The sequence below is a fragment of the Kryptolebias marmoratus genome, linkage group LG24 (assembly GCF_001649575.2).
Source record: "Kryptolebias marmoratus isolate JLee-2015 linkage group LG24, ASM164957v2, whole genome shotgun sequence".
Classification (NCBI taxonomy): Eukaryota; Metazoa; Chordata; class Actinopteri; order Cyprinodontiformes; family Rivulidae; genus Kryptolebias; species Kryptolebias marmoratus.
In genome coordinates, this window is record NC_051453.1 from 10,613,982 (window position 1) to 10,629,648 (window position 15,667).

A 15,667-nucleotide genomic window follows, 5' to 3' on the forward strand; every position below is an offset into this window, starting at 1 on the left:
GTCAACTACACGAGCATTGAGACTAACTTCTCATCAACGTTTTCTTGTGTATCAAACTCACCTTTCTGGAGTCTACACGTGACACCAGCTGCAGTGCCACGCCATAACAGATGTGATTCTCTGCCTCAGAACATTAGATTGGCAGAGGTAAACAGTCGCGCGGGTGTGTGTCTTTATAATGGGATTGTAAAAACGCAGAATGAGGACTAAATCGAATCAGTGCCGAAGGGGGAGTCTGGGCGCTCGAGGGAAAAGAGCAGTTAACACGAGGAAGTAAACAGGCGGAGGTGATTGATGCCATCAGCAGCTGTGCTCACTGAGGGACCTGTTGACCAAATATTACGTTTCACAAAAGATTAACTACAACAATAATACTGATGATGCACCAATTAATAGGCCAGAGTCTGACGATTCTGAGTTTGACCAGCTAATCTGAGACTGAAAAATGCTAAGTGGCTAATACGGAGTATTATTATTATAATAGTTCAGAGAGAGAAATTAGAATCAAATAAATATAAATCCATCTAGAAAACTCAGATCTTTGTTCATGTACTAAATGAACGCTGAGACTAGTTTAATTACCTATAATCTATACATTTACAACACTTGATAAATAAAAAATTAAACAAAGGATGCCAGTGGCACCATACAAGTGTGGAGCATTCACCATTTACCCACAAAATGAATCATATATATATATATATATATATATATATAAATAATACTTTCAGTTTCACTTTTACACACTATATACAACCCTTTTATATTGTCAATATGCGTATCGATGGGCGGTGTAGTGTCATGCATGGGGAAGGATACTTCGGCCAGCAGCCCCAGCTCAGGATCGAACAGACCCTCTGATTGGAAGACGACCACCCTATCCCACCAGGCAGAGTCAGGAAAACATGTCCACTTGCAAAATTCCCAGTTGAACTGAGGCCTCTGAAGGCGAATACATCAATAAATGTGGACAAACCTAAACCTTCAGAAATCCGGCCATCAGTGCCATGCATCACCACCGACAGTCCAGAAAAATCTTATTGGCTAATTTGTCTCTGTCAGCATTTCACATGAGACAAAGAGACCCGAGCATCCTGTCCACAGTATGGAGACGCAAAGTGCCAGACAGTCCCTCCTACAGACATACTGTACGTTGCCGTCAAAGCAAACTGGGACGCGAGCTCGTCATTCAAGCTGTTATTTGCCAACGATCCGTCGCTGGCGTCCAGTCCTGACAGCGATCACCAGAGACGATCGCAGCACAGCGCCAACTTTCAAATGCATTAATACAGCCTGCAAGGACGGGACGAGTCCTTCAGAAGGAAAACCGCTGGTTGTTTGTGCTGTGATTCAAACATTTACACCCACACCGGATCAGAACCTTTCACTAACACATCAAAACAATGAATTAGCACCACTGTGGTCATTTTTCTCCAGGTCAGTGAGAAAGTACACAAAAACAGGCTAAAAAAAGGTCCATTGACTTTCAATAAATAGACTGAGCTTCACTTTTTGTGATGTTGATGCAAAAATGTTGAGTTTATTCTTCCATTTATTAGAAAACACCTTCAAGAACAAGATATTCTCTCCCAGAACGGGCCACGATTCTGCTACAAGTCCAGTTCAGTTCCTCCCTACTTAATCCTCAACTACAGGAATAAACAGGCCACATATGATTCATATCTGCCCAAATCTTGCACATGAATGTTCACCTCAGCTCGCAAACTTCCATCTACCCACAAACCCTTGACACCCATTAGTTGTGGGGCGGCCCTCTCCTTCGGGGCTCTGCCTGCATTGGTTGAAAAAGGCAGCAGGAAAAGCGATGGTGGGTGATAAGAACTTTTCCTCCTGCGGGCTTAATCCTTATCTATGGAGACAAGCAAAGCCATTTATTATCAGCCGTGTCATGAAGAAACCATTCTTGAACAGTTTGAGTTTGGCACTCATTCACGATTCTGAACCGTCTGCAATCTTTTTAAAAAAGTAGATTTAGTCACTGGAAGAAGTTATGTCTCTAGCAGAGTCCGCTGTGTCTCCATCATAATTAATATGTTTTATTTGGATCATATGTTTTCTGTCTACACACCAAAAATCCTGCAGCTCCAAATGATCATATTCACCTAATTCAGAGCTGTGCAAGTCAGATGTCGGCACCCTGACTGCACATGATAGACGGGTTTTTTTCCCCTCCCTGTCAGGAACCAGATCACACAGGTCGTCAGATGATATACGGGTGTACACATGGCACACAGGTGCTTTGCCAGGTTACCGGCAAAACAAAGCTGGAATAGTCATCTGTGTCTGACTGTGGGCCGTTCAGCATGGCAGGTCCTTTTTTAGCCGCAACAATGCCATCACAAGGCCCAGAGCAGCACACTCTGACAGGAGGAGGAAACAGCCAAGGCATGTTAAATATTTGCAGGGTTGGACGTCATTCAGCCTGCTGATACACATGCATCGTAACAGACTAACCCACTAGTTCATGATCTATATTAAGGAGAAGCCCTGAGCTCTACTAAATGTCATCTGCAGTACGTATTAAAGCAAGACATTTGGATTTGACTGTGGCTCTTTCATCAAATGAGCAGCACATGCAGCGTATTAACACAAAACATCAAAACTCCTCTGTTTATTCCATTTTGTTACATATTTAAAATGAAAGGCTTGTAGGAGCTTCGTCTGTACAGAAACTTTCATTTTAATCATCAACGCTGTGACTTTGAACAACATTTCAGGTGCATCTTAGGAGCACCTAGTCCTACTTTTGTTTATAATTTATAAATGGCGACTGGCAAATTGTACTTTTACTTGGATTATGACAAAGAAACCATGTGTGCCACCATGCTTAAGAGCAGATAAGAGGTGTTTGTGCTGATACACAGGACTTACACACAATGTCACAGCAGAGCGAACACAGAAGACTGTGTGATACAGAAGAAAGTTAACTGAAATAAAATGAGCGTTTGCTACTTGAATAAACATAAACACTATTTTTAACTCAATATATTCAATGGTTAGGGTTCAATGGAGCTCAAATGATTAACTCCTAAAGCCAACGACCAAATTAAATGCTCACAACATAAATTAAAGGCTTAGCATTCCTTGAAAGAACGCAAATCGCCCAGCATGCCAACAGTTAAATAAAGATCTTACCCGATCTGTTAGCAGCTACTACCACACTCAGTTTGAGCTGAATATGAGAAAAACTGAATAAGTTATAGCCATTTTTGTGTTTGCATCTTGAATTAGGTTGACTCCAAAAAGTTAATCAGTTGTACATGTACATCCTGCCTCTCATAGTGACAGGCAATAAACATGATAAATATGCAACAAACGGCTTTCATGTAGTTCCACAAATGCCTAAATCTTCTGCTGTGATTTGAATATGATTAGATTTAGTTGTGTTAATAAGAGATCCCTAAAAGTATTTGTGAGATAAGGAACAGCCTCGGTCTAAAACGGCCGACAGAAGTGGAGTTTATAGACCTAAAAGCTCAAACTTACACTTCTGCCAGCAGCACATGAACTGTGGACAAACACTTTACGACCAATCACATGAGGAGTAACTCTGCTGTGAACCAATCACAGGCGCACACACTGCCGAAGTAGCCATCTTTAGTAACAGGAGCCAGGGCTGACAAGTTTGGTCTATCATTTTGAGGCCCAGAAATTCCTGCGTGTCTGCATACCAAAGTATGCAAGGGAGGAGGGAGGACGAGGGGCAGAGAGGGCGAGCACAAAGGAAAGGAGCAGAGGGATCGGAGGGAAAAGGGAGGACCTTTCACATGAGGAGGAGCATCGGGAGAAATCAAATGGAGAGAGAAAAGGAAAGAGACGAGAAAAAGCGTTTCCCTCTCGGTTAAAAGACGCGTTTCCCAGGTTTTGTTGCACGTGACCACACGCCCCAACCACGTTTGTAAAATTATTAACTGCTTTCACTCCTTTTTTGAGAGCAGCCGGGTCATCGGAGTGTGACTGGGAGTGGAAAAGAGATAGTAAAGAGCTGGGAAAACGCTCGGCGAGTGCGAAGTTTTCTACTATGACAATAAAGATTGCGCTCTGTTGAAGACTGTGGAAGATCAACAGACATTTTTACTGCATTTTTACCTCCGTCCTCGCAGTGTTATAAACAGAAAATGCATTTAGGGAACAACTGAGGGAGAATCAAAGCCATTTTATGTGGCTGAGCTGAACTTTTATTTTGACCTTTTGCTTTAACCGTGTGTCCCGGTCCATTTCATAAACCAAACTTTATATCTTTACATCCGTCTTTATCACACAACACGCTGCAGGCACCTTTAACTTATCGGTGTTCTTGCAGGTTCACTCACATGTGAATGTTACACTTTTTTTTTCCATTGTTTTCTTGTTTCCATGTAAACATTTCTTATCAGATTTTTTTTTTTCCCCTCTAAAGATCCAGAAGATTCCCTGAAGTTCCTCGGCGGTCCTACAAGTCTGAACAGAAATGCCGTAACGAACGAGGTGTAGGTCGCAGGAAAGTACCGGTTTTGCAAACTGTGTCAGTCTGTTTACTGTACTGCCAGTAGACTTTCAACCCAAAACAAAATCAGATGAAACTGTTACAAAGTAGTCCTTGCAAATCCATGTCCTACTCTGTCCTTGTAGCTCCCCACCTGGCCCATAACGTTCCCATTCCTCCGTTTACCACACCCCTGACCTGAGGCTTTCAATCTAATAATGACCTCCCCCTGCATTTGCCTTCCCACCACACTGATATCAGGTGTCACAACTACTGCCCTGAAAAGCCAAAAGCTCTCCAGACTCCCCTCGCATGCCCTTATAGCTGGACCTTTGTGGTTGTCTCCATCAACCACCGTCAAAGCTCCAGCTTACTGAAAACTGCGCTCCGTTCCCAGAGACTCGGCTCATTCTCAGTAAGCTTAAACTCCCTGGAGGAAACTAGAGTTATGTTTGCCCTTAAAGACCTGAATACCTGTTAAATAGTTCAAGGAAAAGAGTCCCTTCTTAAAAACTGAAGGACATAACACTCAGTGAAGTGAATGATCTGGACAAAATTACCTAGAAATGGGTTTAGAAGGAAATTCAAACGGTGTCATATGATGACAAATGAGTTCTGACGAAACCAAAGTACTCACAAATGACTTTTAGGGTTTCCTTCAGTGGGAGAGTGTTTTAGAAATCCACAAAAACAACTATTATGATCAACAAAAAAAGGTCTTTAAAAGGTGTCAGGTCAGTATGAACTGAACAACCCACACAGCAAAACAAATCCTCTCTCAGCCTGTGGGAAAAGCTGCTTTTCCCAGAAAGGTAATGTAATCACCCATTTTTTTTAAGAATTTCAAACATTCAGACAACTTTCACGGACCCTTCAGGGGATTTGTTGTAATATCTCAAAGCCAACCATACATTTCCAAGTATTTTAGAGATCCGTCACCCGTTATAAGTACAGAACAGTTGCTGTTCTTGCATACAATGTAAAGCTGCTAATGTTCAGAGATCACTACACATGAACTCTTCTAAACCCAAGGAGTGAACCAGTGATGCGTCAACACAAGAAAACTATTTTAAATTAAATATTTAGATACTTTATGACCAACAGCCTGTAATAAAAAACACAATTTGTTCCTACTTCTTTAGTTGAATCTACAAAAAATACCATTGATATCATAGTTTGGCAAAAAATGTGTATTTTAGCACCAACAAGGTGATTCCCAAAGAGCTGAAAACTTGACATCCAGCAGATGATCGACTGAAGGATGATGAATCTGTCAAATGACTTTTAGGTAACGTTCACCTGCTGTAGATGGGGTTTAATGCGCAGAGGAGAGGCTGGAGGTTAGAAATGTAGCTGCGATGTGAAGATTCAGGCACGGAGCCGGAGAATTCTTCATATCAGTGAGCGTCTCTTCACAAAAACAGAAAGGCGGTGTTGATGTCAGAAGCAGGCCGTCACCTGAGCCGACTAAAACACCTGAAAACAATCCCCTTCCTTTAACCCCAGGGAGGGTCGTGTTATTTTCCTCCCTCTTACACAAACACGTCATGCAATCCTCACCCCTCGCCTCTGCCTGCATTCCCATTTCTGACGCACTGGTTCACAGCTTGGTGGTTTACATTAGCCAGATAGCATAACTACCAATAAAATAAACCATTGCAGCACTGCCCTGAGACTGGCATTTCTGCTTAATAGTTCTAGATAACTCCATTTACCTTTTCCTTTTGTTTTTGATATTTTTTTCCCCCTCCTCTCTCACATATAAATACCTCTCTGTCAAATGTTCTCCCCCAGCCAGCTTCCCTTCAGGGCTTAGTCACATAGAGCTCAGCAGTAGGAAGTACTTTGGACAAATACAGGAAGTAATGAGGAAGTCATTTCAGACAGTTCAGGCTGCAACAACTACTCGCCTGCCAACAACAGAGAACCGAGAGGAAAACATGTACAAAAAAAATCAGTTTGGAAGGAAAATCATCTTCTAAATGTCCTGCATAAAATAAAAACTTATTTGTTTTTTTCTCTTGACAGAGCTGCAAAATTAGCCACGTTTCTCTCCAGGATGCTGGGATCCACAGAAGTCTTTCTACTTCCTCCCGGTCTCCATTCAGGAGACGTTACTTAGCCTTGCGCGTAAAATCTGTGCAACTGTGGCGAACGTGCAGCGCATGTGCTCTGGAAGTGTGCGTACCAGGCAGGATGTGGGAGTGCCGGCCAATTGACGAGATGGAGCAGAGAGGAGAGACAGTTTCGTGGCTCCCCCCGGGGCGCTCGGCTAGAACTGCCTGCTACACGCTGCCTGAACGGAGCGGGCCGGGAGAACACACACACACGGAAACTCAGAACTGATGCCAGCTTATCAAAGTTAATTTGGATTTGTTAACAAGGATGCAAGCTGCAGGGAAGGAAAACAAGAGTGTGATTATTACCTCTCCCCTTCCTCAATCTGTCTCCTTCTGTTCTTTTTCCTTCCTCTCTTTCGGTTTTTGTCTCGTCCTCTCCCCTTGAGCTCTTTGATGGTATTCAGTTATTGAAACAGCAGTGATTGAGTCTGTGTGTGTGTGTGCGCACACGCAGAGGTTAAACTATCACAATCTGATGGCATCAAAGAGGAGTTTGCCTTCGTCTTTGGTCATAAATAAAAGAAAGATGAAAACAAATGTGTGTAGCTTATTGTTCTCATGCAAGATCACATCAGCTGCAATTCCCTGGAACAGAAAAGGAAATCAAAAACAAATTCAACAATTAAAGGCCTAGCATCCCCCGAAGGAACCTAGATCCCCCGCTGACTTTCAGGCCAGAGGTTTAAACTAAAATCTCATATGCAGGGAAATGACGGAGTTGCAGCCATTCGGGTTGAACCGTAAAAATAAAAGTTACGTGCGCGACCTCATGCGATACCTCGTGACGTCATGCTCAGAGCACGTGTTGGGAATGACTCTCAGCTACTACCACATCAAATCTTATATCAATATCTGTAAATTTGACTGTCTTATAGCAATTTCTGTGCCGGCTAAGGTTGATTAGCTGGGGCAGCCATCTTCAATTGGAATGACTCCAAAAAATAATCAGCTGTAGATGTATGTCTAATGACTACTTTAAAACCTGTCCTGTAGTTAAGGAGATATTTTGCTAACAAACAGGACTGACTCCAATAGTTAATGCTGATGTTTTAAGGACAGATCTTGCGCAGCGTTTTGCACAAGACTCAGCTACAACTACACCAAAATTTAGCCCAATATCTGTAAAATCGACTGAATTAAAGTTGTATTGCTTTATAGTATGTGTTTTCTAATGTGAGTTGGCTGTGGCGGCCATCTTGAATATAGTTGGCTCTGAAAATTAATCACCTGTAGATGCACGTCTAGTGTTTACTTTTTGGAAGTTTTGTTAAAGCTTGCACAGGAAAAAGCAGAAAACCACTTTAAACGTGCTGCAAAATCGCATGTTTTGAAAAAAAAAAAAAAAAAGCCAACCACGACTGTTTATTTTTGATGTTATCAGCGCAACTAGCTTGTGTTCGTCACTGTGATTAGAACATAAACCTTTTCATTAGTGAAGGAAGGCAACACTAAACCAACATGTTGGAAACAAACGCACGTGCCACATTGTTTCCTTAAGTGCAGACATATTTACGACTTTGTGTGTTCGTCTTACTGTGTACACTGTAAAACAAGCTCGCGCTTTCAGGCGGCCAACTCCAGAGAAGGAAATAACTGCTAGGGGTCACGTTTCCTCGCAAATGATCAAAGTTCAAGTAACCTGAAGGCTCTATGCTGTGATTAAAAGGGGATATTTCCTAGACGAGGGAAAACAAATGTGAAAATATGCGCCCTTTTTTGGTCCTCATAATAAACTTTCCACAACTCCTGATTGCAGAAGGACAGCAAATCAGAGTGTATAATCGTGTTTGTGTCTGTGTGAAACTGGAAAGTTGTACATCCATTTGAGCTTAGACTCCTGCGTTCACTGTGTCACCGAGTTAAATGGCTCATTCAGACAAGCGGCCTCAGAAAACCCTGTTTCATTTAGACGCCGACCGTGAACCAAGATGGGGTGGAAGAGAATCGGGGCGAGGTGAGGCTGGACCGAGACGGAGCAAAAACACTTTTAAACCCCAATTAAGAAGCAGGGTAAGCAAAGTGTTTTTGTTTGGTTGTGGGCGACACTTCGCTGAGCGCAGCCATCCACAGCACAGTCCCTTTCTTTCTCTCTTCAGCCTCCTTTAACTTGGCCACTCGCCACACTGGCAAAATAGTGCGAGTGTGTGTGTGTGTGTGTGTGTGCATTTGAAATGCCCCCGCCATGTTTGTTTTGCTCTGTTTATTTTGCTATGCCTGATCCCTTTTTCTTCCCCTCCTGGCCTCCTCTTCTTATCCGCGCCGAGGGTTCAGAGGGGTTGATAGCATGAGAAATAAAACACTAATGGAAATGTCGCGCACAAAACTTTCCACCGGCGGAGACAATCGAGCCCAGCTGAGACAACAACGCGGGCCGACCGTTTATGATATGCTCGATGCTGTCACAAGTTAACCACTCGATTGCTTTCATCACTCTAAAAAGATGCACGGGTGTTAAAAAGGGGGTAGCTAGAGCTTAGCTTCATTTACTTCTTTGAAGGAATGCATATTGCCCGCTGCCTTTCAAGCCGTAGATTTAAACTATTATCTTGTGATGAGAAATGACAAAATTGGAGCCAGTTTGGGTTTCTCAGCGATTCTCAGCATGTGTGTGTTCCCTAAGGTTGGTTACCTGTGGCAGCCATCTTGAACTGAATTGACTCCAAAAAGGTAATCAGTTATCACCTTTAAAAGGAGGCAATGACAATGTTTTTTAGGTTCACAAGAAACTATTATTTTCCACTGGAACGTTGCAAAGACTGAAGCACAACTTTTCACCGGCGTGTTTCCTGGGCTGTAGTGCAGGGAAATGTTGTGTTACTGTTGCTGGGACACCTGTCTGGCAAAAGATTAATTCAAACAGTAGCACGAAGGCAGCAGCTCTCACGTCTGACTTCTTCTTTCAGCTTCAGCTAAACTTTTACTTTGGCAAAAAAAAAAAAAAGGAAATGCATCATGCACAGATGTGAGTCTAATTCAACGATGGGTGATACAGAAACAATACTTTCTCTACATGTGTTTACCCTTTCAATCAGCCTACCAAAGACCTGATATGTGTTTACCTCTTCTGAGGGCCAACAACTGTGCTTCCATGGAAACTGAGCACAAAAAAATGAATTCATCGTGCAGCACGCTGGAAAGGCCTGAACTTTAAAAACTAGAAGGGATGCTTCAAACTTGAGGAGCATTCTGTGAGCGGGCCGACTCTCTCTGAAGAAGACTTTGTAAGTTTTTTAAAAAGATTTTCATGCACAAAACGCTTCACAACAAGCTGAAAAAAAGGTTAAATTCCACCAAAACAACTGTCAAGTAAAAGCTAAATACAGCCTTGTTCTAGATTTTGTATACTAGAACCTGATAAAAAAATTACAAAATATTTTACAAAAACTAACCAAACTGCAGTAGAGTGTGAAAAGCCGAGCACACCCTATGATTTAATAGCATCTAGAAAGCTGCTAAGTGTCTGCAAAATACCAAATCATTATCCATCCACCGCCATGCCTAACACTTGGCTTAAGGTTTAGTTTTCTCCAAACATGGTGTAAATAATCCAGTATTGACTCGAAACACAAATTCAACCAAGTGTGTTGGATTAGCAGCGCCTGACTGTTTATCACTTTAACTTGTGAGAGTGTGGGGTGTGTTTTTTGCATGTCCTAAAGTGTTATATTTTATTGTAAAGATCAAATTTTAACACCTAGGTTCCGCTGCCTTTTGTATTCATTAGATTCATGTTTCAGTACTTGAAATTGTAGAGTTAAAACAGAGTATTTCCTTTGTATCATTGACTGTCTGACCCCTTCACTATCTTTAAAGTCCGTGTTGACAGAGTCAAATGGACCTTCACTACAGCTGGGTGAGATCCAACTTAAATTCATCTCTGGTCAAAAGGATCACAGAGCCCTGCGTGTTGACGCATGAAGGCTCATTTAGAGCTACCACCATTTGAAAGGCGTAACCTGCGTGACTGTGACGGCCTCAGAAATGGAACGTGTAGCGCCGGCAGCATTTCCCCTCTGTGACTTCTGTCGTCAGAAGTCAAAGCAGAGACTCTTGAAATCGGTCCCCGGGTAGAATGAAGCACATAGGCAGAGGCGAGGCGAACTTTGACCTGGAAAGCCTCGTCGCCTCCTCGTCATGTGTGTATATTTATGTGTGCGTGAGTTGTGCAAGCTAAGTGCTGGCCGGCATGCGAGGTTGAACACAGCGTGCCTGGCCTAAGGAGTAGACAAGAGCCTTGGCTAAACAGGATGCAGAGTGTTTGCTCCTGTTCCGTCCTTCAGCCTTTGTCTTGTCGGGATTTTCTAATTTATTGTCCAACCATTGTTCTACGGCTCTGTCAATGTTAAGTTGGCGTCTTTGCTAGTTTTTTGTCAGCGGCTTGTGGATCTTTTTGATATGCATGTTATTGTGCACTCTATTACGCAAGAAAATAAATAAATCAGTGTTTATGTAAACAAGACGCAGTAAATTCCATTTGTATTTCCGTCTCTGTATTTCAGTTTTACGGTGTTTTGGATAAACATCATAAGCTGACCAGCTCCTGGTGTTTATTCACAAACTTGAATCAAAATGCATCGATAATCTTTCTTCAGCATAAATATTCACAGACATTTATATAAATAATCTAATATGCAAAAGTTTACAACACTGACCTAAATCACAATAAGATTTTTGTGGGTTTGATTTATTTTAAAAGACTGAGATCTACTCTGGGACAGTCTGACAAGCAGATCGCTGGAATCCTCCATGAGAGTTTCTCTTGTCCTCAGAAACTCTTTAGAAAAACCTCAACTGTGCCCATAAGCTGTGCCTCGACAAGTTTCAGCGACCTAGCTTTAAGCATCTTCCAAATCAGCGTGTTGTAGGACGGTTCTCTTACTGCTTTAGTCATACTTGATGCAAATATGTTGCATCTTTGTGCCTAACGAACTCAGAACTGGAAAAATTGACTCCATTTTCACAGATCAGAGGGTTTAAGAAAAAAAGAATTAGTCAGAAACCATAAATTTCTGCTCTGCTGCACAAGGCACAACTAACACACATGAAAGCAAAGTACCGGCAACGTTCAATCAGGCTACAAAGCCACAGTGACTCATGACAGCTTGTAAAAGCTGAGAAAATTGTAGCTTGTACTCGACAAAAAACGACTACTGTACTGGATCACCACATCTGAATGGCAACCTGCACCAAGTTGTAAATATATAGTATACACACACACACACATACACACACAAATTACATATGTAAACCAGATACACATATATACAAAACTGAAAAAGCCCTACTGGTTGATGAATGTCAGTTCTCATACTCTGTGTTTAGATTCCCAACAAATTACAATGCCATGCCTTAGTGTATACGCACACGCACACACACACACACACACACACACACATATATATAATCACACGTACAGGCACAGAAGGTTTCCTGTATGGAAGGAGCTACGTAAGAGCTGAGAAACACAAGCTCTCCCCTGGCTTTTACCTAAAGGCATGTGGAACCCAATAAAAAGTTCAACAAAAACAAAGCCGCAGTTTCCACTCGCACATAAACTTTAATGCTCCTTCTAATCTGCCTCCATCCTGCACATGGATCCCTGAGCAAGTGTTCATCCAAGCGTGAACGTTTTCATTCACGGAGGCTTTAAAATCGAAAAGCAGAAACAGAAAACTCACGGATGATTCTGCAGTTACGGTAAATATTGTATTACAGTAACTTGTGATTTGTGTGAATGCTGATTCAGCACTATTATCACAATATTGTTTTCATGTTTTTTTATTACTTTGTACATTTCCCCCATAAATCTAACTACTTTTGCATACTTTTCCATTTTGGCCTTTCATACATACAAACATTCAGTTCATTCAGGAGATTACTTAATAACTTTTGGTTTGTGGATCTTTATACTAACAAAAAAAAAACTATTTACAAACATTTTCCCCATAAAAACACATCAAGATTTCTCCAATTCTTTTAAAACCTTAATCTCTAAAATCTGGCTCTATATTTGTCTTCTTATGCTACTTTCAGCTGTTAGATAGCCTTTTGCTACTTTTAATTTTTCAGCTACAGTTTGGCTACTTTTAGCTTCTAGACAGTTTTTTTGCCATTTCTAGCCTTTAGGTACTCTTTTGCTTTATTCAGTTTTTAGCTAGTGTTTTGCTTTTCTTAGCTTTAACGACTCAGACTTCAGCACTCAGCGTTCACACTGCATTTTTTTGCAAAAAGTGCAATTTCTCTCGATTATATTTAATATTTATTTGTTTTTGCTCTTATATCCCAAACATTCTCCCTGGATGTAAAACTAGTTCTCATTTCTATTGGACTCAGGTTAATACAGTGACTAAATCAAAGCAGAAACACACCCTATCATCCCTGTGTGCAGTCCACACACACACTAACACACTCCTCTGGATGCAGCGCAGGCAGAATTGCATCATGTTCTAGAAATGGCTTCTGCTTTGACACTCAGCTCTTGGCTTCACTGCGTAACTATGACATTGCGCAGAGCGTGGCCTCACCGCTTCTCTCCCTGGGCCTTTTTGAAGCGGGGGGGGCATGAACGAACACGCAAACATGGCCTCTGACGCAGCGTCCGCAGCCAGTCGCCTCTAGTTTATCGGTCAACACTCTCCTCCTAATATGGTCAGTTAATGTTTGTCCCAAAATAAAGCCCAGGAGTGAAAAAAAAAATCCTCTGTAGGTTTGCAGAGTGGAACAGGAAAAAAGGGGAAATAAAAAGTGAGGAAAGCAATTTTTTAATACAATCCGATCTTTGCCAAAGAAATGATAAAAGAGTCCCAACTACCCATGCAACTTTAAATAAAAGGTTTTAAACAAATCTGTAAGACTGACTTATTTATAGTCAGTTTAACAGATTTGTCTCAATTTGTAGGCGGCCATCTTGAATCGGCTTGATTCCAGTTGTAGATGTAGATCTTTGACTATAACAGGTAATGATGAGGTTTTAAACTAGAGAGAAGAAGTTGCTTAGAGAATAAGTTGGGGATGACTCTCAGCTACCACCACCCCAACTCCATCTCTGAGCTTCGGCGATTTCAGATCCAATTTATGCAACTTTTCATATTTTTGGAGACCTTGTTCATCTCAGTACTATAAATTCAGATACTAGAATCATTTCCTGTAGAGTTACTTGAATAAGAAAGAAATCCGAAATACTTTTACTCTATTGCACATGAACGGTTTTGTGTGTGTGTGTGTATGTGTGTGTGTGTGTGTGAGAGAAAGAGGAAAATAACGGAGAGATGAAGAGAGTCGCTTCTTGTACGACTCTTCCAACAAAATAAAAGCAGAAACCAAAAGAGCCAAAAATAATATTCAGGATGCAGAATTTGACGCAGAAAAAAGGGCTGATGTTGTTCTTTTACGTCTTGGTTCAAAGCACAAAAACAGAGGACAAAAAGCAACACAAGCTATAATCTTTAAAAAAAAAGAAGAAAAAGAAAGAAAAGAAAACTTGGCTTTCTTCTGTGTTTGGGGCTGGAGAGGAAAAGCTGTCTGACTGTCTGACTGGACAGTGAACTAGCAGAACAGCTGCAGCGCAGAGTAAAACCCTCAGCTCAATCTAACTAAAAACATATCAATGTCATAAATATATTCAGAAAATCTGGATAACTTTGAACAAACCATGTTCTGCACCTTGTTTATGTTTTTTTCAGAACCTGTGAGTCCATCTCCCTGACTTAACAACGCAGCACACTCATTTCATGTATCGAGTCGATCTCAAGCCTGTAATTACACATCACATGGCCCACACATCTCCAGTCAATGAATGCTAATAGGAGGGCTGGGTTTGTCCACAATTCCTGCCCTCCACGTTATAGAAATCATTAAACCAGTCATTTGGGATTAAAACATCATTCATCTGAATTGATTTCTGAACATAAAAAAAGTCTCCTGTGCACACTCCCATTACATGTGGGACACACACAGATTGTTTTTAAAGCAAAATTCCACAAAAATATGTGAATTACAAGATATAAATTCTAAGTTTACACATTAGATGTGTTTATTATGTTCCAATGAGAATCAGGGTTTTGTATTTATTTACATTTCACACAATGTCCCAGCTCTTTCTGAACTGAGGTTGTAATAAGTATGAAGGAAGGACATGTTAAAGACAGACTAACAGACAGAGACTTACTTTTCTGGCAGTAGTTCTGTGACCAGCATCTTCCTCTAAAGTGACCGTTGATGGCGGTGGAAATACAGATGGTCTGACCCTGCGCGGTGCCGGGACACACGTCTCCACACTCCCTCTCATTCTTATTGGACACAATGTAGTTGTCCTCCACCGAGTCCAGGACCTTGGACCAGTCCAGGGTGGCCAGGTAGCACAGGTCTGGATTCTTCTCTATCCTCACCGCGCCCCGGGTTATATTCATGAGGCTGTGCAGGCCCATCTCCTTCAGCTGCAGCATCTCGTAGATCACGAGAGCGTAGTTGAAGAAGAGGTTGTTGCCGCGGATCACCGTCAGGTTGGGGAAGAGGTCGGTGAGGGTCTCCAGGCCGTAGACCCTGAACAGCAGCACATAGTCGGTCACCACTCTCAGCTTCGGGTAGCTGAGGCCCTGGAAGTCCTCGGTCTTGGTCTTGAACATGAGCAGAATCTTCAGGTGGCCCTCGATGATGGTGCAGTTCTCCAGAGACTGGAGGTTGGTCACATTGTTCCGGATGTCCTTACTCTGGCAAACTGGGAAAAAAAGAAGAAGAAGACTGTTAGTCAGAGTGTTTGAAAAGTACATTTTAGAGGCATGGATCACAAAGTAAGTCTGTAGGTCTTCACATCCTCACCAGATGCCCGAGCCACCTCAACTGGCTCCTCTCGACGTGGAGGAGCAGAGGCTCTACTCTGAGTCCCTCCCGGATGACCGAGCATCTCACCCTATCTCTAAGGGAGAGCCCAGACACCCTGCGGAGGAAACTCATTTCAGCCGCTTGTATTCGCGATCTCGTTCTTTCGGTCACTACCCAAAGCTCGTGACCATAGATGAGGGTAGGAACGTAGATCGACCGGTAAATCGAGAGCTTCGCTTTT

The 15,667-nt window shown here is 42.1% G+C and overlaps 1 protein-coding gene across 1 annotated transcript in view; it reads right to left on the reverse strand.

The window, feature by feature from the left end:
- The window catches only part of insrb (insulin receptor b), a 66,438-nt gene that overhangs the window by 32,800 nt on the left and 17,971 nt on the right, over positions 1-15,667 (reverse strand). The window contains exon 2 of the mRNA XM_017406994.3: positions 14,774-15,322. Within this exon, the coding sequence (XP_017262483.1) occupies positions 14,774-15,322 (549 nt within the window). The remainder of the gene's footprint in view (positions 1-14,773; positions 15,323-15,667) is intronic.